The 26,146-nt window shown below is 33.3% G+C and overlaps 2 protein-coding genes across 2 annotated transcripts in view; one reads left to right on the top strand and one right to left on the bottom strand.

The window, feature by feature from the left end:
- The window catches only part of LOC124353761 (roundabout homolog 2-like), a 583,238-nt gene that overhangs the window by 485,319 nt on the left and 71,773 nt on the right, over positions 1 to 26,146 (top strand). The gene's annotated exons all lie outside the window — the stretch shown is intronic.
- On the bottom strand, positions 847 to 4,806 carry LOC124353762. Its single transcript, XM_046803757.1, has 2 exons — positions 4,130 to 4,806; positions 847 to 1,267 (listed from the first exon to the last, which is right to left on the bottom strand). The coding sequence occupies exons 1-2, from the start codon at positions 4,363 to 4,365 to the stop codon at positions 898 to 900; spliced, it is 606 nt and encodes a 201-aa protein (XP_046659713.1). The 5' UTR covers positions 4,366 to 4,806; the 3' UTR covers positions 847 to 897.

Here is a 26,146-nt window from a genome sequence, read left to right on the forward strand (position 1 = left end):
GAAAAAAAAAATTAATAAACATCTTGGAATAAGAAAACATTCGAATTGCACTGAACATCCTACGCAGGCAAGAATGTATGTTAATCTGGTTTTAGCCAGTCAATCCTTGTCTGGTCAAACAGTGACGTGTAATTAATTAGTTCTTTAGTAAATCTGGTCAGACGAGGTGTTGGGCCGAATTTCACCGCAATCTGTCATCCTGTACTGTTTACGCTTGGGCGAGCCTGCTACAGAGGTGTTCCACAAGGTTCCGCCCTAAGCCTATCCGCATTTTTGGATAATTGCAACCGCATAATGATGTTCAATTTTCACAGCATTTCAGCTTATTGTAACAGCTCGTTAGGACTGTTGAACATAACGATATCATTTTTATTTATTTTTTTTTTCATTTCATTTATTTCCAACGGCAGAACCACATTACATAGAGAAGAGTGAAATATAACAGTAACATAACAGTATTAATTCTAACAACAAGTTAACAATGAAAGAGTGTAATAACAAAAATAACAATAATACTTAAAGATAACTTGGCGATAACAGTAATAAATATATGATAACAGTGACAGTACATACAATAACAGATAAATAATGCAGATTACAATACAAATAATAGAATATTAACGATAACAATTGATAAATAATTTAGGCTATAGATTTTCAAATGTGTGTGTATGTATGTGTGCGTGTGCGTGCATGCGTGCGTGTGGGTGTGGTGTGGTGTGGTGTGGTGTGTGTGTGTGTGTGTGTGTGTGTGTGTGTGTGTGTGTGTGTGTGTGTGTGTGTGTGTGTGTGTGTGTGTGTGTGTGTGTGTGTGTGTGTGTGTGTGTGTGTGTGTGTGTGTGTGTGTGTGTGTGTGTGTGTGTTGTGTGGGTGTGTGTTTGTTGTGATTAAGAGGTTTCAAGTGTGTTGCAGGTTGATAAATGTCTTGAGATTCCGTTTGAAGGTTAGGAATGAGGAAGCGAAGAAATCCATGTGGTTAGGAAGAAGGTTTCCATGAAGCTGAATTCTCCGCATCGTAGAGTTGGCCAAGTATGATGAGGAAACAGAGGATCTAGCAAATAGATATTGGGATCTAGTACCAGCAGGAACCCGGAAGCAAATCCTCTCCAGCAGCTCAGGACAGTCCACAGTAGAGTTAACGAGGCGGAACAAGAATATTGCATCATGGTAGAAGCGCCTTGTTTCAAGAGCGGGTAGTTGGAGAAGGGATGCCACTTCGCGTGTAGAGACCTCTAGGTATCCATAGCCCAACCTTAGCCCTACCAGCCTGAGAAATTAATCATACAGTGATATCATATCATCGACTTTTTTACCTAATTATTCAGGTAAAACTACTATTATATCATACCCTGTAAAGGAGAAGTAAAAAAAACACATACAGGGTGTTTGAAAAGTATGGGTACGGCTTAATATTTTAAAAACCATAGGAGATAACATCTATAAACTTTGCACAGTGTCATATGGCTATGTAAACTATTTTTCCTTGCTATTACCATGACATGCCAACCATGGGGGGACGGCCCACAGAGGAAAACATGGAAATCTTAAATTGAAGCATGGGTCGAGTGATACCTCATTTGAAAGAGCTCACTTAGTAGAGTTGAATGCCGCAAACCGCATCTCAAAAGGTTTATCCAATCAGAAATGGCGGGTTGTTTTAGGTACACATTGTGAAGTACATTATGCGCTGCCATTTCTGACTGGATCGTCGTATTCTGATGCGGTAGGCGGCGTTTCACTCTACTAACCAATGTGTTTTCACTGACTTTTTTTAATTAGCAAATTATAATAATAATTATAATAAAACTAAAAAACATTGGTATTTATTGTGTTTTATTTATTGTGTTATAAATTTATGACATAATTTGCTAATTAAAAAAAAGTCAGTGAAAACACATTGGTTATTAGAGTGAAACGCCGCCTACCGCATCAGAATACGACGAACCAGTCAGAAATGGCAGCGCATAATGTACTTCACAATGTGTACCTAAAACAAGCCGCCATTTCTGATTGGATAAACCTTTTGAGATGCGGTTTGCGGCATTCAACTCTACTAAGTGAGCTCTTTCAAATGAGGTATCACTCGACCCATGCTTCAATTTAAGATTTCCATGTTTTCCTCTGTGGGCCGTCCCCCCATGGTTGGCATGTCATGGTAATAGCAAGGAAAAATAGTTTACATAGCCATATGACACTGTGCAAAGTTTATAGATGTTATCACCTATGGTTTTTAAAATATTAAGCCGTACCCATACTTTTCAAACACCCTGTATAAACAACTTATAGTAATCCAAACAATTATTATTTTAAGATAAAAATTATTTTTCCACCAGCCTTAGATAATCTCAGTCAAAAGGTTTCTGGTAAAACAAACTTTGGCAAACGTCTGTGGACATTATGTTTTTACCGACCTCAAAAATGGTTACACAGTGGGATTTTTGTATTTTAAAGCACATTTGCCACAATCATAAACTGATTTAAGTTGTTAAGACGTGAAGGTTCACATAACACTTAAAAGTAAAAAGTATAAAAATAAAGTCTTCTTTGCTTCTCCAGTATAAAAATAATCTACACTATACAATAATATATCATTTTTGTAATTATTTTTTCGAGATAAAAATTTAATACACTACATTTTGTATTTATGCATATGAAACCCCTAAGATAATCTACTACGAGTTAGATAGTTATGTTCAGAGAACACCCCTGCGTATTGTATTATTCGTATAGAATACTGTTCACGTATCAACTGCCGAGGTTCTGAACATGAGACATTTTTTGCGTAGTTTTAATGAAATATATTATTTTTTCCATTGCTATTGAAAATTACGTTCGCCATTTTCATTCACGAATAACTTCTTCCAATAAAAATGTGCGAAATTCCTCTCAGATACTAGGGGAGCATTGTTAGTTGGGTTTAAAAAATCATAAATAAACATAGAAACAAGTGTAAAAAGAGTAATTTTAAATATTTTTATGTATATATGTGTAATTAAATATGAATAACTCTCACAATAAGTTACCACTTTCTAATTTGGCTCAGTCATTAATAAATTTTACTTTTAAACTAAATTTTGCTTTAAAAATTATAAAAGTAGTTCATTAAGTTTTAAATGAGCACCCGTTTTATAAAATATAGTTTTTATAATACAAAAGTGACGTTAAAAAATATATGTCCAAGAAGGATAATATTTCAATAGCTTGTTCATTGACGGATAACTCAAAATTAAAAGGATATTTAATGTTTAAATAATTAAACCATACATTTATACATATTTTCGATTTTTAGTTATGTTTCGTTCAATTTGAACAGAAAAAACTCAAATGTTTACATTTTTGTAGGTTTTTTAAAATACATTTGTTTCTTGAACTTTTTTGTTTTAGTTCACGTAGTGTCATTATTTAAAACTTCCACCATTTCTAATTTAGAGACATTATTTTTGCGAATAGAATTGTTACCTTAAGGTAACTTAAAGAATATGTACATTCTTGACTTTTAAACAAAATGTACTTTCAGTAACGAAAATCCATGAGTTTTAATCAAAAGTTTAAAAGTAGTTTTATGGTCCTAGGAATAATCTCCTAAAATATCTCATGAAGGTTACGTAACACTATGTGTAACCAGGAAATCAAGACGGTTTCTACACATGTGGGAAACAGCGTTATCCAACTTGCGAACAGGAAATAGATCAGCAAACACGTGTAGGAGTTTGTTTGTCAATAACGTTGATAATGTGATTGAAAGCGATACCGTGTAAGTTCTAAACTAAAGGGAATCAAACTTCGTTCAAACCTCTTTGTCTTTATTTTTTGTTTTCCATTTCACCTCTAGCTCGATATGTTTACACTCACACTGTCATAGTTAGATTTTATTTTATAATTCTTTTTATTTTCCATCATCACGTATTAAAAGTAAAATAAATTGAAGAACTTATGATCAGGAGTCAGGAAGTGATTGAACAGAGGAAAGTTACTACAAAGTATAGTACCAAATTTTCAAATCCTCTTATCTAAAATTGTTGCCTTAATCAGTTGCGTTTAGCACTTGTAAATGTAATTTTTTGTAAACTTGCGCAAAAAATGTAATTTCAGCTATAATGTGTAACAAATGTAATCAACAATTGTGTACCTGTTGAGACAATGAAAAGACCACTTCATCTTGATTACATTTGTTTGTAGTCCAGGTGTCTCTGATGTTGAAACGATGTAGAGAGTTCGATTTGAGCTTCTGCGACGTCGATGGTTTTGGATCTCTTCAGATGGATGTTGATTCCAGATTTCAGGAGTCAAATCTGTCACAGCGTTGGAGTTCGGACGTTGCACTAAGTGAAAGGTGAACTGGAGCTGAACTTTACATTCTAACATCCTTTATATTACTCAAAATTTCCCAAATAAATTTCCTAATAAAATACTCAACAAAGACTCAACTGCCTGTTGATGATCATGCAAGCTGATAATCTAAAATTATTGACTATGAATGTTGACACAATATCATTGACTACGAACCCACCTAAAACAACTCTAAATTCAGATAGTAGATAGTAAAAAAACCTGCTTCACTAGTCATAATAGTGTCTAGTCACTAGTCATAAAAACTAAAAGGTAACAACTGAATAATTTGTGTCATCCACTGTACAATACGTTAATATTCTTATTTCCTAGTATTTCTTAATAACTACTACTACTCGCAAAATTAATACTTACGGACATGGCTAACTGGATTTTGGCTCCGTGGCTGCAACATGATAATTTGTCTAATGGATATCACTACACTTATACCGTCGGTGTTTAACTTAGCCACATTTATAAAAATGGAGTTATTATATTAATATTCTATATTTGGCATATCCATTCTTATCTAAAGTTTAAGAAATATACCTCAGGCGTAAGTGCATTACGACAGTTTATCTGCTATAACCCGGACTTGCAATGATATGTCTCGTACTTTTGTGACTGACTATCACGTACTTGTCACTTAACAATAGTTTTTTAACAGTTTTTTATACGGATTATATAATTTATAGATTGCATCCCACAGTGTAATAGGAACACGCTGTGATAATGTTATTATGGCTCAAATTACCTAGTTTTAAACATCTTATTAAAAAGATGGACAGACAATATTTTTTATTTATTATGTTTAACTGTGTGTTTCTATGAATTAGCTCCACCATAAGTCAGTTTATCATTTAAATCGTTTTTTGTGACGTGCGTAAAATTATATTGTTTAAAGCAGGATTTATACAATTTTCACGCCTTTTTAAATACACTGCTAGACGTACATTAGATGAGTTTCCTCATACCAAAGCTACATATAACCTTTGATTTTAAGCTTTTAAATTTGTTTTTGTATTTGCTTTCCTATGAGATATTGTTTTGCCTCATCTTGTCTACCTCTAAAGTGGTAAAATCGATTTTTTGCTGGGTTTGTTTTCCCTCCCCACAAGAGTTTACAGGCAATTAAAATGGGAAATTTAGACAACTTTGTAATGATGCCAAAAATTAAAATGACATTAAATGAGTTAAATTGCAGTACTTACTATAAGTTATGACTTCGTACATTTACTTTTTCTTTCATTACTTAAGAAAATTATGTTTTTTAATAAAATATAATTTATAAAAGTTATGTTACTAAATATTTGAAAGTCACTCCAACCAGTCATGTATCATGTTCACACTGCAACTGTTCATGTCCTCATCTTCAACCGTTTTTCTCTGAACCTAGTAATAGACAGCCCATCATTTCTACTACTTCAAATGTTTACCACTTCTCATAAGACGATCAGAAAGTTTCCTCTAATTTTCCAGTATTCATAAACGGTATCTATATTAAAGGGCTGAGATAAAAATTGTCTTAAAAAAGTAAATCAATCCGTAAACCAATTGCACCAAAATAGTTGCCAAAGTGAATGCTTAAAGTCCATTAAAACGCATTTTTATTTCTACGGAGGTGTGTAGACCAATTTTAACAACTAACCCATAAACCTATTAGGTTATTTCCTTATTTATAACAAAGTGGTATCAAAGTTACAATCACTTATATTATCTTAAGAGAGAATACACCACTTCATCAGTAAACATGGAATAAATTTAAATTAATTTTTTCTTTCAGTTTTATCGGGCGCTTGTTCGGGAAACCACAGGGCCGAAAAGTGATAAGTTGTTTTGTAGAAACCGAATCAAAGTTTAGCCGGCAATAATCCTTTTAGATTGATACATTAATTACAAACGTCCAGTTGATGACGACGGTCGGCCTTAGAGCTTTTCGACTTATCACTTGATCCAATTCAAATTAAACTCGGATTTGAATGCAGTGGAGATTATTTTACGTTTGGGTTGCAATAAGTTTCCTGAAAACGGGAGATGATAATCTAGAGACAAAAGTTTAAATTGTGTGGTTTTTTAGTGTTTTATCAGCTCCAAGAATTTAGCTGGTTAAGGTAAGAAACAATTTTATTACGTATTTTGTTATCAATGGCAGCACACTTTATATCTTTTCATTTAATTCAATTCCATTGTTTTACGGCCAATGCATCAAATGATGAAGAAACGTAAATTTATTGAAAAAGTTAAAGCGTGTTTTAATTGATACACGTATTGCTTTATTATATATAAGAACTTTTGTTGGACACGTTTTTTTATAAATACATCAATAAAGTATGAAGAAATTCTGTTTGTGCGCCAAACATCATAGAAATATGTGGCAGTGATGTGGTTCCGACGTGGGTAGAAAGAACCTCATCTCACGCTTCGGTACTTTTACCTACAACATTTATCACTCAATGCCGCCAGTATCCTGGAGTATGTGGGAAATGTGTCAAATGGGACTGAAGTACAATAGAACTTCAAACCGAGCACAATATTTTTAAGAGGGATTTTTAGAATATTTTTTAGTTTTATTCTAATTGGAAACATCGTGAGTTGTAATTTAGAAATAATACGCAACTCGGTGGTATTTTTATTCGTAAAATATGGCGGAGTTACACAATTCTGTTTTTACACACACAAGCGCGCGCGCGATTATTATATTACTAAATAGAATTCTATTTATTATACTGTACAATAAATTTTCTCTATTGCAGACAAAGAAACTTGAATTAATTTATATATTCTTTCACAAACATTACTAACTTTATTAATTACTTTAAAAAGTTTATCCAAAAGCTTGTTTTATTCACAGTAATTTTCTCGTATAATATCCTCAGTAAGTTTCTTCTTAATTAAAACTGTTTTGTAAAAATTTGCAATAGTGAAATTAAAAGAATATAATAAATATTTCTCACTTTTCATTCCATATAACATTTATTTATAACTTTAAAAACTAATATCGCTATATCAAAAGCATTTAATAGATTTCATTGTAAAGGAAGCTAAAATGTAAAATATAAAAAATGTCAAATTACATTATTGGATGAGCGTTAGCAAAGCCTATTCTTCTTATGCTTGGAAAATATGCCTGTTTGTCGATATGTATGTCCGCACTATATCTCGAAAATGAACGGGCCTATAGACTTGAAATTGTTCATAAAACTTCATTTCTGTATGCGGAAAACTGGGCTCTATTTTGTGCATGTCACTCTTATAGGATTTGGCTGAGCGTTAGGGAATATGTTTACATTGGTCTAATTGGCATTCATTTTGATGCCAATATAATTTGGCTGGGCATCGTTGAATCCTATCTATCACTCAATAGCCTTGCACAATTTCTATTTTGTTTTTTGGGAGATTTAAAACTGTCTTTTTCATATGATCATCTATAATTTTTCTGCCAGTAATAGAATGATCTATAGACTTGAAATTTTGCATCCAACCTCAGCAAAGCCTGTTACGCGACAGCTGGCGTGACGTACTCCTACCTTGTTATTATTTTTCGACACGATACTCTTTATCTCAAGAAGACATATATCCAAAAAATTCGCTCCTGACTTGACTGACGGCGGTCAGTCTTTCTCGTAGGTATTTATGTAACCCTACTCACTCCCTTCGGCTATTAATGAACTGCAGTTGTGTTAGCGAACTGCGGTCAATCTAACACGTTCAAAACCAGATATAACCACTTCGCGATGCACAAATAATATATTTACTTTATTATCTTACTTGTATTTTAAATACTTAAGTTAAGAATTTCGAATTTCCTTCATATAAATTTTTATTTTAAAAATATATTGAGTATTATTCTGTATTTTTTATGTTTAATAGGTCCTTTATATGAACTTTTGATTTTTATCGTATAAAAGCTACCCTACAGAATTTCTTAGCTACCCACCAAAATAATATATTAATTAAATTATAATAAATAAATAAACCCGGGATTTAAGAAATTCTTCTAAAACTGAATACAAGTTATTGTTTTTATATTTATTACAATTATGTACAGTCATTTTTCAAATTAAATAATTTGTCACACAACATAACTTTGATACGTATTTTTAGCATGCTGAAAGTAATGTAAATAAATAATATCAGCGTCTAAACGTGAAACGGATAAGTTAGTTATAATTTTGAATGATAAGTCCCGGCCTGGATAGGAAATGACGCCAGTCAGGTAGGCAGTAAAGCGTTTATAAACTTGAAGTGAGAACGGAAACCCTCGTTAAATCGGGTTTACAGCTGAATAAGTGTCAATTAAATTTGGATCTGGTTTAACTGCGGTGGTAACGACAATTTAAGAGTCCACCTCCGTCAATACAAGTTTCCCTTCTTCTTTTTTTGGTTTCTTTCGTCCGGTTCGACTCGGATTACTTTGGTTTACCAATCGCCCACCTTTGGAGTTTTAGTGGGAGCAAAACAAGGTTTGATTCACCTTGCACTCCCACCAGCTCGGCTCGCTCCATCTGGCAGCACTTCCTTATGGTCTTATTTTATTGTCCCTTCTTTTAATGGTGGTGCAATAAAACTGTTTCCAAAGCGATATTTGGATGCAGTTTTAATCGTGAGAAGAATGAGTGTGGACACCCTGTGTAGTCTTTCTATTTTCCTTGCGAACTAATCATCAATGGGCTTAATAAATTGACAATGCAAAGAGTAAGGAATTAAGAACCCTCATGTAGATATTGATCCGTCGAAACGGACATGCCGGTTTAGTCAGGTTGTGTGTCCATTCAGTGATCAAATTTCGGAGGCATAAACATTCAAACAGTTGGTCACTTGCAGATCAAATTTTAATACTTTTTTTATTCCAGTGAAAAATATCTCTAAATTTCTTAAGCTTTATATGCTTCTACATATCCATAAGATATTCATTAACTCATACTTCTGCATTCGATTTACCTAAAGGAAATAACCGGTCTCATGGATATTTGTAATATTTTTTAAATATTAGTACATTGAAGAAGCTACAGTAAATATAAAAAAACTACTAGTTTGTAAGTAGGCCTTAATCAAATACACTTACAGTAGTGCAGTGTTTTAAAGCTGTAGTTATGCAATGTTAAATGTGTGATGAGGAAGATTTAATGACATTGTATTTGTATCATCAAGTAGTGCAGCTTTAAACGATGTCTCCTGGGGAAATACTGCGTTGCGCTAATCTATATATAATATATATAAAAATTAATGTTTGTGTGTTTGTTCTCTATAGACTCAGAAACTATTGGACCGATTTTGATGAAATTTTTTGTGTGTTTTCAGTGGAATTCGAAAATGGTTTAGATTCACAATTTGGACCAATTTAAATCGTTTATTTAATTAATTTTTAATTATAAATTGTTGTTGATGTTGGAGTGTTTTATATTGGATCCGACAGACTGCGCTACGACACGTAATACAAAGCGAACTGATACTTAACAGCTGGTAATACTTTCAGCTGAAGTTCATCAAAGAGGCAGAAACATTTGTTTACATTTAAAATTTAGAAAATTTTTATTGTAAAGTGCTTGATCAGTAGTGTAATGCAGGTTGCATAGAAGACGTCATTGCCTAATTTTAAATTCAGATTGCACCAATGATCAATAAGCTATCTAATGCAATGAAAATACTATTAAACGCTATTATACTATTATGAAAACAACCTCATTGTACAAATCCGTGAATGTTTGCACATAAGGTAATCGAATTTGGTTACATCGAAGGTAAATGAAAAGAGCCAAAAGAAGACACTTTATGATTGAAATTTGGTTTCTTTGATACATTTTCTTGAAGGCACACTCCTAAATAATACTGGAATAATATCTTAGACAGAAAATTAAATTTGATTCTTTATAACCTAATTAGTTTACCGAGATTCATCCAATATACATTAATTGTTCTGAATAACTTATCAACACCTAGCAAAAACCACGAAAGATAGAGGCAGGAATATGGTACATACCTTCATAATGCACCCAAGAGGCTCACGAAGGAACGACTAACAATTATCTCAGCAATGTTTAGAATGTGATAGAAAAAGAATAAGTGAATATTAGTGTACTTAGTTATCTATAAAACCGAAATGTTGCAACAAGCAATTCTATAAGTCTTGTAAAGTTGGAAGGCGGCGATGAGTTATGAGAGCGCACATTGCCACTTTATATCCGTAGTACTTATTCAATATGGACGTTCTGTATGGACGTTTACCACAGATCCACAGTCAAGTTGTCAAATGAATCGGTGATGCATCAACCTGTATTGACAATTTTGCCGGTCATAAATTTTAAAGTAATCTCTTTTTAGGGTAAGAAGCACCTAACTCTTAACCAAAGGGCCAGTGGCTTAAAGGTGACTTCCGAACCACCGCCAATGGCCGTGCAGGCGGCTGCTTGCAAGGACAGGATTGCTCAGCGGACCCATCCAAGCGGCAACCACGCTCGATTCAGTTAGCCATTGAGTACCACTAAAATGCGCATTGGGAAATAAAAAGCGAGGACTACTATCATATAACTTAGACTATTATTCTTATGTAACAGTATTCTTGTCAACGTAAAACCTCACAAAAATAAAGGCTACATCCATTGATAAACAATATTCAGTTAAAATCCAATATGATTTCTTCTCGTACCGAACTAATAACGTCTTCCTATAACAAGAGGGACCTGGCTATTCATCGGTCGTAGACGATCCAACCATATTTATAATTACGATTCCGAGTACATTGTCAACTGATTTTAACTGAAATTTATGAGCCAGTGTATTCTGTGTGCCTGTGAATGCACAAGTTAAAAGTACGCCACACAACATGTCGTAATAGGCTTCACTGAATTTACATACAAAATTTCAAATCTATGACTTACTTCATTCTCGAGAGTCTTGTGGACAGATAGACTAGCAGACAACCATATAAAAAAAGTTAACAAGAAAATGACGCATCACGTACATATTCTTGTATGTGCAAGAGCCTCTACCAGTCTTTTAACCTAAGCTTTTGACTGTTCGGCAACGCTACCTTCAACTAGGTTAGTGACGCGATATTCGAATTCTTTTTGTATATCTAATATCAAATTGTTTGCAACGAGTTCGAATTATATCAGCCAGTATTCTTCACAACTATTCAAATGATTTCTAGAAACTAAAAATTAAACTATTTATTAATATTTTTGTATCATTTAATGTTATACATTGTGGATATGACATCTAAATAAAATTATTTCAAAATAACTATTTATAAAAAAGATACACTCTTAATATCCTAATTTTTTAATTTCTTGTTATTTGAAATAAGCGCGACAAAATTTGTTAAAATTGTCAATTTAAAACCTATAATTACATTTTTAACAAGCTGTCAAAATTATTTGTACAAGGAAAGTAATTAGTGTCTTATGTTAGAATAGAAGGATTTGTCAGAGTCTTATAGAATAGACTGTAATTTTCCTATATTTTCCTGTCACAGAATAATTAGTTCATACAATAAGCGTTCACCAACAAAAGCTGTTATCATTCAACAATCTAAACGAATCAAGTATTTGTAGCCAAGAATCTGTAGCCGCCATTCATTATATAGTCTTCACCAAAATATATTCACTAAAAGTTGTCTAGATACTTTGTCCTGAATCATTCTAACTAATATCAGTCTTTCTCTAAAGTTTATAATTTTCAAAGTATTCGAGTATTCGAATACATTATATACTTTTTCGTATATTGAGTAATTAACGAACAATTGAGTAATTTAATATTCGAATGGTCTATCGCTACGATAACTCGATTACTGAGCAAATGTAGGTGAGTATCCACACGCGTCCTATGAGGTTATCCTATGAACACAATCACGGGTTTGTGGTGACCAGACAATATCTCCGACAATGTTGAATTATGCGAGATCATATCACCAAGGTATTGTCCCTCTCCCCACCCCTCTTAGTTTATATTCACACTTGTTTCCTCTGGCCATAATTGTATCACGGAACCTACAACCACCTCTGGTTCTTTTACAGCAGAGTTCGATGAACTCAACTGAACATTCTAGAGCAAACTTTATCACAACTGTTACCAACAGGTACGTTATTCATGTATCTATCATATAATGTTATAAGGATATTTTCATTTGTATTTATCGCATATCTTCGTTAAAATATCTTAAAAATATGACCGATTATTAAGGATGAATTGATTGAATAAGTTGTAATTATGCTAACATAATTATGTGCCCGTGCCTTCGTTATCAGATATCATCAACAAAACGGTAATTAGAATTTCAGAATCCAATATTTCTTTAGTAATTTTTAGCTTCAATATGCATTGTAAATCCAATTTTGTTTAAATAGTCATAGATAATGAGTTGATGTGCCTGCAAAAAGTCATTAACATACTAACCTTGCAGCTGTGTGTAGCTGTATATTCAGTCGCCATGTTTTATGTGAAATCTCAGATGTGTTCATTCCTGACAAAAATTAAATACTTAAAACTGACTTTCTTGTTACAGGTAAGCAGAGTTCTCATTATCAACAACGGTAAGTTTGATTTATCAATTTACATTTTAATTTTAATTTTAAGATAATTAGGACACACCCAAATAATGCCTTAGTTGTTAATTTATGCTTAAAAACTAATATTTGAAACAAATAAGGCCTCAGTATAAAGATATGAAAACAAACGTAAAACTACAAAAACTTATTTCCGAGGTGTATGGAAGACAAGATTCAATAAATCAAGAAGCAGTGACGTGGAGTAAATCACGATAGAGTGATACAATCGTATCGTACGCGATATCAGGAAATCGAGTAAACAATAATGATTTACTCCCTGTTGAGCTTTTCTGACGGTATATTTCTGTAACTGTATACCGGATGTAAAATAATAGACCTTTATTAATTCGTTATTTTGAACAATCTTACTAGTTTTTATACTATTAAAGTCAACTGATCGAAAGGGTCGTTATAACGAAAGTGGAACTCGCGGAAATAACGATACGATTGGGAGTGTGATACTATAATATTGTAAACGATACCAGGAAATTGACTAAACATCACCTGTTGATTCAGGATTTCTGAAGGCACATTTCTGTAACTGTCTGTTGGATGTTAAATAATGTGCTGTTGATAACTTATTATTTACAATGAGTTTAAAAACTTAGTAGGTTTTATACAATTCAAGGACACTAATCGTAAGGGTCGGTAACGAAAATTGAACTGGCGGAAATCACGATATGATTGTGAATGTGATACGTAAGCGATACCAGGAAATTGAGTAGACAATAATTGTTGATTCACTGTCACGATTTCTGAAGTATATTATATTATATATTTCTTTAATTTTCTATCAAATTTAAAATAATAGACTGTTATTAATTCATTATTTAGAATGAGTTTGAATGAACTTAGTAGTCTGTGTACATTTCAAAGTAAACTGATCGAAAGGGTCGTTATCGAAATTGGAACTAACAGAAATCACGATATGATTGGAATTGATACTATAATATCATAAGTGATTCCAGGAAATTGAGTAAAGAGCAACTGTTGATTCTGTGTCAGTATTTCTGAGAGCATATTTCTGTATAAGGCAACTGATCGAAAGGATCGTTTCGAACCTTCAGCTGACGGAAATCACGATATGATTGGGGTTGATACTATAAATCGTAAGCGATACCAGGAAATTGAGTAAAGAGCAACTGTTGATTCTCTGTCAGTATTTCTGAAGGCACATTTCTGTAACTGTATATCAGATTCAAAATATTACGCAGTTGTAAAATTATTCCTTGAAATGAGTGTGAAAGAACTGACTAGTCTAATGCAAAGTCAACTTTTAGAACGGTCGTTATCTAAACTGAATCTAACTTTACATATTTCCCATATTAAAATATTTTAATAAAGAACATTTTGAGTGCCTTTTTTTCTTAGAAGTTTTTTTTTCGATGATTCAATTTAAAGGAAATAGGATTTTTTCCGGATGTTTTCCATCGTTCATTATATCTGATCGATGGAAAATGTCCTGAAAAATCCGGACTCCTTCATTGAGAAGTAAATCTGAATTGGGAACAGTGAATGAGAAACGTCCAATACGACATAACTGTTGCCAAAAATATATTAATATGCAACGGAAAAATACAATTTGAATACTTTAGAAAAAAGGGAATATTTTTAACGGATGAAAAACTATTATTTGTCGTTTGTTCTTGTCCAATAATCATACATGCTATTTCATGGAACTGAAGTAAATTGGGTTTATAAAGGATTATTAGCTAGACTAATATTGAAACCATTCATAAACCTCAAGACAAACTCACATAGTATAAAACTGTTCAGAACCTATTATTTTTATTTGAGAAATTGAATTGTGATGTACAATTTAGTACGTTAACCGTGTGTTTTTTTAATCTATCGAGTGATATAAACACAACACCTGCTGTACCGTTTGTGTAGAGATGCCCGCTGGGATGTAGAGGCAGAGTTCCCCGCTGAGCGACGCTCCGCGGCCCATCACCCAGCCAATCATTTCGGCAGGTTGTAATTTTTTACAGCCTGAATTTATGACTTCATTAAAACTGTTTCTCTCTTCATTCGCTCCATTGAAAAGTTATGAACTCGGCTACTCGTATTCTACTTTTGTTTATAGAAGTCCTCATCATGTGAATTACGAGGGGCCAATGATATCATTCAACACTCTTCAGGAGTGGATATTATTAAGCCAGAAAATAATCAAATATATGGATGAAATCTCCTTACAGAACCAAGATTCGTTTATTGGAAACATTTTACATTTTGGACATCCAGATGTTTTGTGATTAACTCTCAAAGGGTATAATATTCTAAACGTTTATCGCTGACTACTTTTGGAATAACTGTTTTCCTAAAACCCTTTCTAAAAATATTACTATATACGTTGCTGTTTTCTGACTGTTTATTTTGAGTACAGTACCGTCTGATTAGAATGTTATAAGGTTTGCTGTTTAAGTTAGAATCAATGAGTGTGATCTCTTATATTGGTCAATTTTACAAATATAAATAGCAGCATGTGTATGTATCCTTTGAAAACAGTCTGATTTGCCAGATCGAGAAATTGTATTTGCAGAATGTTTTGGCTATTTTACTCATCTTGAACACGTTATTAAGATAAAAGCACTTTCATGTTGAAACACAATATGTATTTTATTGTAAAAATAATTCGTATTAAAAAAAACTATTCGAATAGAAGAAAAATAAATCGAAGGATATTCATGAGATGTTTTAGCTTTACTGAGAAGAGCCTTTCACACCCAAAATAAAATGTGCTAAAATTATCAAGACTGTTATTGTGTAAGCAGTGTTGCCAACTGAATGTCAGAAGGTAGTCATTACAACGGCCGTGTCACCTTAAGAAGCAAGATTTGCAGATTATTTGAAAAATTTCGTAAATTTTCGCAATATTATAAGGGAATAATTCAATTAAATTAAATTTTCAAGACCCGAAATCTAAATATGTCGAGTGCTAAAAATATACGGATTGTTTTGCTTATAAGTTACGCTTTTCTATGCACTTCATTTAACTCCACTCACAACAGCCTTTAAAAAATTATGTTTCCAAATAATAATAATCTTGGATTGTAACTAATATTCAATCATATTACTCTCCTAAGCCCAATATGGTCCAAGCTAACTTAGACCTCAGGTATTGTACAGGGCTGCTAATACTGTAACGCTGTACAGTGTACATGTAGTACAACAGGGCAATGTCATCACCTTGTGCGCCTGTACTGATTACCTCGTTGTCATGTGGTATTTGTCAGTTTGATGCGCTTCCAAGTGGGAACATATATATGGGATATAACTGTTAGGAAATGATATTTAGGTTAATTTTCAATTTAAAGATCTTATGCTTAATCATAGCTTATGAAAGGACTTGGTTATGCATGGATTTTCTAGTTATGATGAGTGAGGATGTGTTTATTAGCTATTAGACTTGTTTCCTTTTTTTCTCAGTAATGGAAAATATACTGTAAACTATATATTATTACTACAATAGAAATCAGCATTGTGTTAAAATGTGTACGCTTAAAAAGTATTATATGATTTGGCAGCGTACATCGTCTTCTCCAAATTCTCCATCAGCTAATAATTAAAACCTATTTTTTCTTGTGTTTATTTGTCTAATTTTTAATCTATTATAAACATAACTGCCACACATTGTTTATCACTATTAAAGTAACAGGGTTTTACAGAGTGTTTCTATAAGATTGAGGATATTAGAGAGATTGAATAAAGATGAAATACGTCAAATAGATTATTTGATATATTTTACATAGTGCAGAACTAACCAACTTATTACTGTTCAGTATGGGGCTCTTCTCCAATTTGAAGAATTTATTTTTTATAGTAGAAATTTGATGTATAAGTATGTGAATCTGGCATAGTTTCAAGTTTCACTACCGAAAATGGAATATTCAAAAGTGTATTTTGGTGCATAATTTCAAATCAATTCATTGTGGGATTAACACGGTTTTATGGACCAAATCTTGTAAAATTATCACCTATCCCTGTTATAAAATATTACTGTTTATTCCGTAATTAAGATAAATATATTTGTTATCTAGAATTATGTTGGAACTCCTCAAGGTTGTGCACTTAGACTGTTGTCTTTTTACTGCACACATGTGTAGCAGTATGATTTTTAATTGTAGGAAATATCATTTTCTCTGCACCTGACATCTTTTAATAAATTTTTTATTAATATGCGAACTGGAATCGTCTATAACACGCCTAAAAGAAGCGATTGCTACAATTATAAAGCCCTAAGAATGCCTTATTCAAAGTAAACTCATTTGAATGGTTCCTACGTTTTTCTGTTAACATAACACAATATGATAACAAGTAGAACTGTAATCACTAAAGTTAACAATCACAAAAACCAATACTTAACACTGTAGTTTATGAGGCCTTTCGACAACCAGACTGTCTAGTCAGATACTTCACAAAAGTGAAGTATAAAACGACGGCTTTTCTGTCGAAAGGCCTCACGAAATAAAAAAATTAAAGCGTTGGATTTTGTAAATTTAAACATAGCTATTACCTTATAAGCTCTATCAACATTAAAAGTAGGACTGTAATAACTGTCACATAAACCTGCTCCTTTCCTGTAGATTAAATAATATGATATTAAAACTTTTAAAGATGAAACGTTTGATTGATAAAATCGAGGCAATAAATAAATACCACAGTTCAGCTTAATGCCACGGCTCGGGCTTATCTCAAAAGCAGATCTCTAGCGGTTGATTTGTAAAGTCCACTTTAACCCTACAGCTGCCGGGACACCGCACTGGTCGGTTCACCTTCAACTCTGTTGACATCTAAGATTAATTACTTCCCATCCACACGTCTGACAGTCCAGATAGCAATCAGCACCTCCATCCGTTAAAGTGAAATGACTATAAACTCGATTCAGTGTCGATGGTCATCAAAGATAACCCATCCAGGGGATAGAAAATATTCCGATTAGTATAGAAGTAATGTCTATTTCAATATTTTTTATTTTTAGTTTTTCAGCATAAAATAATAGTACCCTGTAAGGAATAACTATTCATTGGCTGAGCGTTAGCGAAGCCTATCACTCAAGTGGCAAAATTTCATTTCTTTCTGTCCATCCACCCGGTATCTAGAATTAACTAAACTATAGATTTGAAATTTTCATGGAGCTTCATTTCTATGTAGGCAATACAGAGTTCAGTGATTGTGAATGCCACTCTATGGGAATAGTCTGAACATTAGGAAACATTAATAAGTAGTCTTATGGCTAACCAAGATTGCAATGCCAACATTTCAGAAGAAGTAAGTTTGAAAGAATCGTTGTTGTCTAACGAGCTATATACTTGATATTTTCCAATCGACCTCAGTGAACTCTAAGGTGTTTGGTACCTTGTAATATTAAGCACTATAACAGCGATTTCTCACAATATTTAATTTAAACTCGTGGGTTAGTTTTGTACACAGTGCTTGAGGTGTCTCTCCTGAAATGTTTTAAATAAATGGTGGAATTTCAAAAGTGCCTTAGCCATTAGTAGAAGTAACTTAAGTTTGAGTTCATTTCATACTCATGATCACAGCTTATGAAATAAAAATTACTGAGCATAATTAATGTAGGTTATTTCGAAAAACTAAAGAATAATCAAGAATTTTAGCAAGAATAATCACTTAATTTATTTTACAGGAAAATTAACAGATTTACGGAAAACTAAGTAACCCTAATCCTTTCATTGTGTTTTGCATGATGTACTGTTAAGGATTTACCGCAATCTAACTCAGATGACCCTTTATAATGAAACATTATATACTGCATTGCACAGTAGTACACAATTACAAAGACAATAGGGTGAATTTTAAAATCATTGGCTAGTTCATTTCCAAAATGAAATAAACCTTTTTTTGTGTGAAGTTTGTTTGTGACGATGGAAGGATTGTGAAGAAAACACAGGATTTTTGGACATTTGCCATCGTTCAGTGATACAAAAAATCAGTAACACTACGTTTCGAGATATTCAATCTGATCTCTTCTTCAGGTAAAAATCCAACCTAACACTTATTTTGTTGTAATTATTTACAAACTAGGTTAAAATAAACACAACGTACCAGAGCGTTGTCAGGAATCACAACCACCATTCTGTATGTCAACTTCACTAATTCTAAAACTAGTTAGGCTTTTACCTGAAGAAGAGATCAAATTGCAGATGTCGAAACGTAGTTTTACTGATTTTTTGAATCACAGAACTAAACGAAATGTAATAGCTATCATATTATTAGATCTGTATTCACTATAAAAACTTTAGATAAGATATATATGCCGACATATCAAACCTTATTCATTCACCTCCATCTATCTATATGTGGTCAAGAACAAGTCAATTCAGCGGTATCTGAGCTCCTGGTCTCGGTAGTCAGCGCTAACTCCGAGCTCTCGGTGAGTTATGGGAGATCATATCGCCTCACCATTGTCCAGTTCCACGCCGCACTTTACATTCACACTTTTACGATGTATCTCGCCCTGTAATTGTGCCCCGGATATCTCCAGGTCGTTGGTTCTATAATCCCGTTCAGGAACTTGGGTCAGTGAACCGCCGGGTCTACGTTGGGACGGGGAACTTGTCAAACTGGAGTTCTCAGGACCCATATTTGTATTTTCTACTTTAATCGCTTCCTCATAAAGAATACTAATTATGTTTAATGTTTTTTTTTTTAATTTAGTTTGTGTCTCATCTTATTTGTAATTAGTAAAGTAATTGGAGTAATGAACAAAAAAGGGTAGACAACCTAGACTAGTAATTATAGACAGACTGTTATCGTTCCCTATTACACAAGATTCATTACACTGCTCATTGTACATCCCAGTTGTCAAAGGTATTATCGTTGTACTACGAGTTGTGGGCATTTTCGCCTGAACAGTCAGGTGTCCTTAGACGTGGTGGGTTTCAATAACAACATTACATTTCCTACATGAAGGACACGAAACTAATGGATTGGAAGCGGGGCTATTTAAAATCAACACTTTTTGTAAAAAGTGAAATTGTTGAAGTTTTATGTTGCCTCCTATTTATCCCTTTCAACTTACTCTCCTCCCCCTCTTAATACAACGTTGGATTCGAATTTTCCACTGGTTGAAGCAGTGCTGGAAGTCATCTTTTGAGAGCGGCTTCTACACTTTTGCCGATTTCTGTATCACCTCCTCAACGGTTTGAAAATGAGTTCCCCTCAGTCGGCTTTTGGTCTAAAGGAATAGCCAAAAGTCACATGGTGCTAAATAATAAGAATAGGTTGGATGTTGCAACACTGGTATCTTCCTATCAGCTAAATACTGCTGAACCGATAAGGCGCAATGGTGCATTGTCTTGGTGCAGATCCACGAGCTTTGAAAGAACCTCTATGTACTACACTTTATTCACTACCTGTCTCTCACAAATCCATTCAGACATCACAATGCCATTAACACCGAAGAAAACTATTTCGCACTTTCTTCAGTTCTGGGGATGGTGATGTTTTTCCAGTGCATGGACTGCCTTTTCGTTTCCGGTCGTACTAAAAAAAATACATGTTTCACCACACTTAGTGACTATCCAACAAATGTTGACCAACTTCAAGGCACTCCAAACCGTCCACAAACATTTCAGCTCATTTGTCCTTCTGATCTGTTGGGTTCAGCATGTTTGAGCATACTTCTTACATGTTATTTTTTCATGTAAATCTGTCTCACAGTTTTCTTACGAATCTTGCCTTCAGCAATAACTCGACGGATGAACGACTATTCTTTCCTCACGATTTGGTTGATTCTTTGGATGCTCGTCATCTTCCACCTCTTCTCGGCCTTCACGAACCGTTTGTCCCACTCAAAAACACTCGATTCACAAACGATTTTTATTCGATGCACGATAACGACCAGACTACTCTACTGAGAGACTGGACTGTTATTTTGATATTCACGGACTTATCAGTTCCTGTGGACAATCAGTGCTCTGTTTACTCGCCTACCAGTTCACCGATTGGAATCGATTTTCCCGTTTTAAAATAGTTGTGTCTCGTACGTTTGTCTTGTTTCACAGTTCTGTTTAGTCAGCGTAAGGTAACACACACTTACATCAAGAGTGATACTTGCCTTAGGCTTTCGTGGGCAGTATAATTATATCTTTAGAATTTTCTGTTCATACAGATTAAAACAGTTCCATAATAAAAAACTCGAAATACACTTTTGCTCCACTGTGGATAGACATCTTAATTAAATAATTCTTAAAATATAAATTGCAAGCCCATCCACATCCGCTTTAGATTGAATGCTTGTGGGGTATTATTGTGATAGGCTGAAGTTTAACCAATTGACGATCAATGTGATCAATTTGGTTATGCATTGGATAATGCAGTTTTTATTTTTTTACACGATTTTGCAGGTGCAAGTGAACTCGGTTCGTGCCTTCTTGTGCACATACGATGTACAAAGAACAATATATATATATATATAATATATATATATATATATATATATATATGTGTGTGTGTGTGTGTGTGTGTGTGTGTGTGTGCGCGCGCGCGCGCGCGTGTGTGTGTGTTCAATAATATGGGTTTTAATTCTTATTGTATTATCAGAATGCTTCCGTAAATCGTAATAATGACTAAAAATCAAGCTTTGTAATATCTCGTTGCTCATTTAAATACATAATATTTTGTCAGTCCTTTATGCGGGACACTGGATGCGTTGGCTAAAACAATTTACAGACACAATTTATTATACAACTTTAACAAGAACAGACAACAATTTAATAGTAAAAGGCAAGTCAGCTTCAAAACGTGGAAAATTAAGTTGTAACTTCTAAACCATTGACTTGCTCAGACGGCATACATGTTTTACAGTAGTTGAATATATATAAAGTGCAACGAAATGTGTCGCCTTGTTTTACTGCTACAAACTTATCTTCTGGCTTTGTTTTATTTAGGAAATCTTTAAATAATGTCATTCATTAAGTTATAGTGTCTGCCAAAATTATAATATATGTTGGTACAAGCTATTAAAATTAAAATTGATAGATTTAACAAAGATATGCATGCTTTGTTTTATTTAGGAAGTATTTAAATAATGTTATTCATGAAGTTATAGTGTCTGCAAAAATTATAATATATGTTGATACAAAATCAAATTATAATTGATAAATTTAACAAGGATAAGTTATTGATTCATATACGTGTTTAATATCCTATGGTTTAAAACAATTTTAAGGAGAATTTTAGCTATCGAAATGTTTAACATAACAGGTAACGTTCATTCATTACCAAACATTACATCGAAAATGTAATTTAATTATTCTGCTTCATACCAGCTGAAGTTGCTTTTGAAACAAACCATTATATCAGATGACGGTGAAGCCCACAACAGATTAGACAGAGAACTAAGAGAGGGAAAGAGCTCAAAGGAAGAATACAAACTGGTGAAAGCGAGTTACGCGTATTCTTGCTTTAACTCAACGGCGATAAAGAAATGTTTTCCACGAACTTCTGTCAGGACGTTAAGCACAAATCTACGAAACCCCTCTGTATGTAAGAGATTAAAACGTAAAGCGTAACTGATAGGTTGGATTTCGTATTTTTACATATGTTGCGTCAGATTTCAAGTGTTGTTAAACCGACCTAGATGTTCCGGTAGTTATTATTTTTAATTATTAGTGGTCTAAATCCAGATTTACGTTTGTTTTCTATGATGCTAAAATACTTTCTTAATCAGTTAAATTTTAAACATTAAGCACTACTTTTGTAGGTTATAGAAGTAATTGACGACGAAAACATTGCCCGCAGAGTTCAATAAGAGGACCCATTGTTTATATCACTCAGTATAACCATTAATATTTCATGTATCGAATAACAAAACTATTAATCTACGTTAAATTTAAAAAACTTAATTTGATGAACACAGTACTACGGGAAAACGTTTTTCTTTTGTGCACCATACCACTTTTTATGAATAGCCTTCAATTTAAAGTTTTAGATTAAAGCTTTAAATAATTCTTTTTTAAAAGGGAACTGAATCTTTGTAAAGTCATTTATATTTTCATTGGGTGAAATATAGCTTCTGGAAAGCCCCGCGTCATCCTCAGTGCTCGAAGATCAGCCACTTAAAAGTTCTTTACCAAGTTTACTTTCAGTTCCTGAACAAACACATTTGTTATCCTTTTAAGACTAACTTTAAAATAAATTATATTTGTTGTGGATATTTTTTAACCAGCAAACCTCATACACAATTTAAATAAACCAATTTTTAATTTACTTGTAAATAACACAATTTGTTACTTGTTATATTGTAGTTGACTTAAGTAACTTTCGAGTTAATATTATTCGTTAAAAATTAAGTTAGGGGTGTTCATGTTAGAGGAAAAGCTAATCTTGTAATTTATTGACGTTGCTAGCAACAGAAAGGGAATAATTAGAAATCAAAAATCCTGATGATTGATTATCAACTCATCTTGTCACAGTAGGAGCCTGTATTTGAATCTTGGCTTGACTCGGGCGTTTTCATATACTAAAAATAATCATCTGACTGTAGCTTGTTAATGTGATAGAAGTTTCCGAATTCAATCTCCAGATCATCTATAAAAAATGTAAACATTTTAAGAATGTCACAATTTGTTAAAATTTTAAAGGGCAATATTTTTCAGTACTCTACGTACATTTATTGCAATAAATAGCATTAAAAATGAATTATCTGCAACTGCTGGATTACGTGGTATACTTTATCTTGTAGGATTGTTGGTGTTTAAAACCTTGTTGTTGTTTACTTGGGACAAGAAACTAGGAAACTTCTAATTGCACTTAGTTATAAAATGATCTTTGCGCTTGCTTCCTTGCTTCAACTATTAAGGGGTTTCACGCGTAATATCTTAGAATGTTACCTTGGAGGCTAGCTATGTTCCAGCCTCTTCCAGTCAATACTGACAGAGACAATAATCTCGCTTGCTTAGGCTTGTGGGAGTTCTACCTACACCATCATTCATTCTCCGCAGTAAATAAGACCTATCAACCGGTCATAGTACCTTGGCATTTGCGGTTAGTGATGTATCACTCCTAGTATTTGGTTGCCAAAATATAAGTAACAGGTCGTTTTTTTGTTATACCCAGTATAGGTTTCACTGGGAAGTACACACCAACGAGAAGGAATTCTCTCGGGGAGTGTTCAACACTCCGCCGCGTTCATCACATTTTGTTGATTTCTCACCTGTTTGGTGGATTTTTGCTTGGTGTCCTTGTTAAGGTTATAACTATGTTAATGATGATTTATGTATAAAGTGTTGTATACCATATTTTACAAAGAACTGTACAATCAGACTTTGTTAATTTGCAACGAAAACATTTTTTACATCAGCTGCTCCAAAACATTTTTGTTTGAAAAAAGTTGTAAAAACAGTACATTTGAGTCTTTTTTTAATATTATATATCCAAAATAGCCAAGATGTTGCAAGTGTAATCTGAAACACAGAAATGTATACTGTTACAATTTTCACATTAGTATATACATGTTTATTCCAGGCCTCGATATGCTACGAAATGCTTCCACCTCAATTTTTAAAAATATCATTGACGTCAATTTGAAAAAGAATGTCCCTTGTGTCACTAGATTTACACGGACAAACAGGAATAAAACCTCACGGCTCTCTGAACGGCATAGTTTTTTTTATGCGTTTTGACCGGTAATAGTACCCACCGGTAAAGCGAATTAAAACATCGAACGTGTATCGACGCGATTTGCGTTAGTAAACGTCGGAGTAGACGCAAATTGCGTTGATAGATGCTCGGAGGGATAATTTTTGATCAAATTGGAACATCTTTATATAAAAATATAAAAGCGGGGTTTTTAGCCTTATTTTTTGGGCTAATCTAATCTGAATGGGATTATGACTTATATAAATGAACTCTTGTATTTTGTAGTCGTTTTAGTCATTTTTAAAACACTTTAATCGGTATAATTATAAGTACATAAAAGGACAACAATTTTACTACAGGACTACCATGAACGTCACTGGGCACTTAATGAAGACCCTCATTCACTCGTATCGTCCATCACACTCATTTGTCACACATATGTCCTCCGTATACTTGAGAATGCCTGTGTGTCAATTTAATAATCAACAATAGAAGAAGTTTTTGTCTGTGGTGTTATAAATTTTAAAACACGTTAAGTTAGTCTGAAGTAATAAATGTTATTAAGGAGGATTTCAGTATAGTTTAAGCACAGACACAAAATGATACTGTTACATACCACGAAATCAGCAAATAATAGATCATCACTATAAACTCTGTCTGCATATGACAAATTCTGAGATAAATTGTATAATTTGAATTTAAAGTCATAAAATTCAGTCTATTCACTGTGTTCCATGAAAAGGCAAAACCTCATTACTGGTTGAAATTAAACTCACATAACTTCACATCAGTAGTTACATAGCTTGTGCCCACAAAGGGAAGCACTGCATCGCACAATGTACGTCACGTTCCCGCCATAAACTCCCGCCAAATCGTCAGCTGGTTTATCATCAGCTGTTGCCGCGATCGTTCGTGTTCCGCCACCATTTCACCACTACACGCGTCTACTACGCGCTCTGCTTGTTTCAAATTGGCTAGTCGCTTACAAATAAAGTCCCTTCTGCTGGGGATATTTTCTTCCCATACTATTGCTTCATATAATTACGGTTTCCTTCAGATTTCCTCCTGAACGATCTGATGTTTATCGTTGTTTTTATAAATACATGTTATAAATAATTTTCTATTTTTAGTTAATTATGTTTTATTCAAATTTCGTTTAGTCTCTTAATACAAAATTAAGTGGTAAAAAAATATAGTGCCTAATAACATACGTTAATACATTTTAATGATATATTTATGGAGCACTAAGAGGTTTCAGTTATTTAAGTAAAATTGTCCTAAAAACCTTGCATACTTCAAACTTCAAAACAGACTAATGTCACCTATTGTGCTCATCTCCGACATAAACTAAAAACTACAAGAATTACAAATCTTCCAAGACGTTAACAAAATTGTAAATTCTATAACTGTAAGTCAGTTCCGAATTTCTTTATAAGTGTTGATTTACAGACAATCATAGAAAACAGAAGTTAACATAAATTTACGTATCATAGAACTGTTTCATGCCAAATTTAAAGCCTACATTTGAAGTTCTCTACATATTTTCCTGGATAATAAAGTCACAATACTGTTCATTAAATTGGATTGCATTCAGTGTTTAAATAATAAAAATTTTACACCAAGTCACTACAAAATGACATACGTGTTGGGATAGTTAGAATACA

Source organism: Homalodisca vitripennis, chromosome 2 (assembly GCF_021130785.1).
Source record: "Homalodisca vitripennis isolate AUS2020 chromosome 2, UT_GWSS_2.1, whole genome shotgun sequence".
Classification (NCBI taxonomy): Eukaryota; Metazoa; Arthropoda; class Insecta; order Hemiptera; family Cicadellidae; genus Homalodisca; species Homalodisca vitripennis.

Coding starts and splice junctions, on each gene's coding strand:
- LOC124353762 (XM_046803757.1), bottom strand. CDS start 4,365: ATGTTAGAATGTAAAGTTCAGCTCCAGTTCACCTTTCACTTAGTGCAA. Junction 1,268..4,129: donor TCTTTTCATTGTCTCAACAG/GTACACAATTGT, acceptor TTAATTTCTCAG/GCTGGTAGGGCTAAGGTTGG.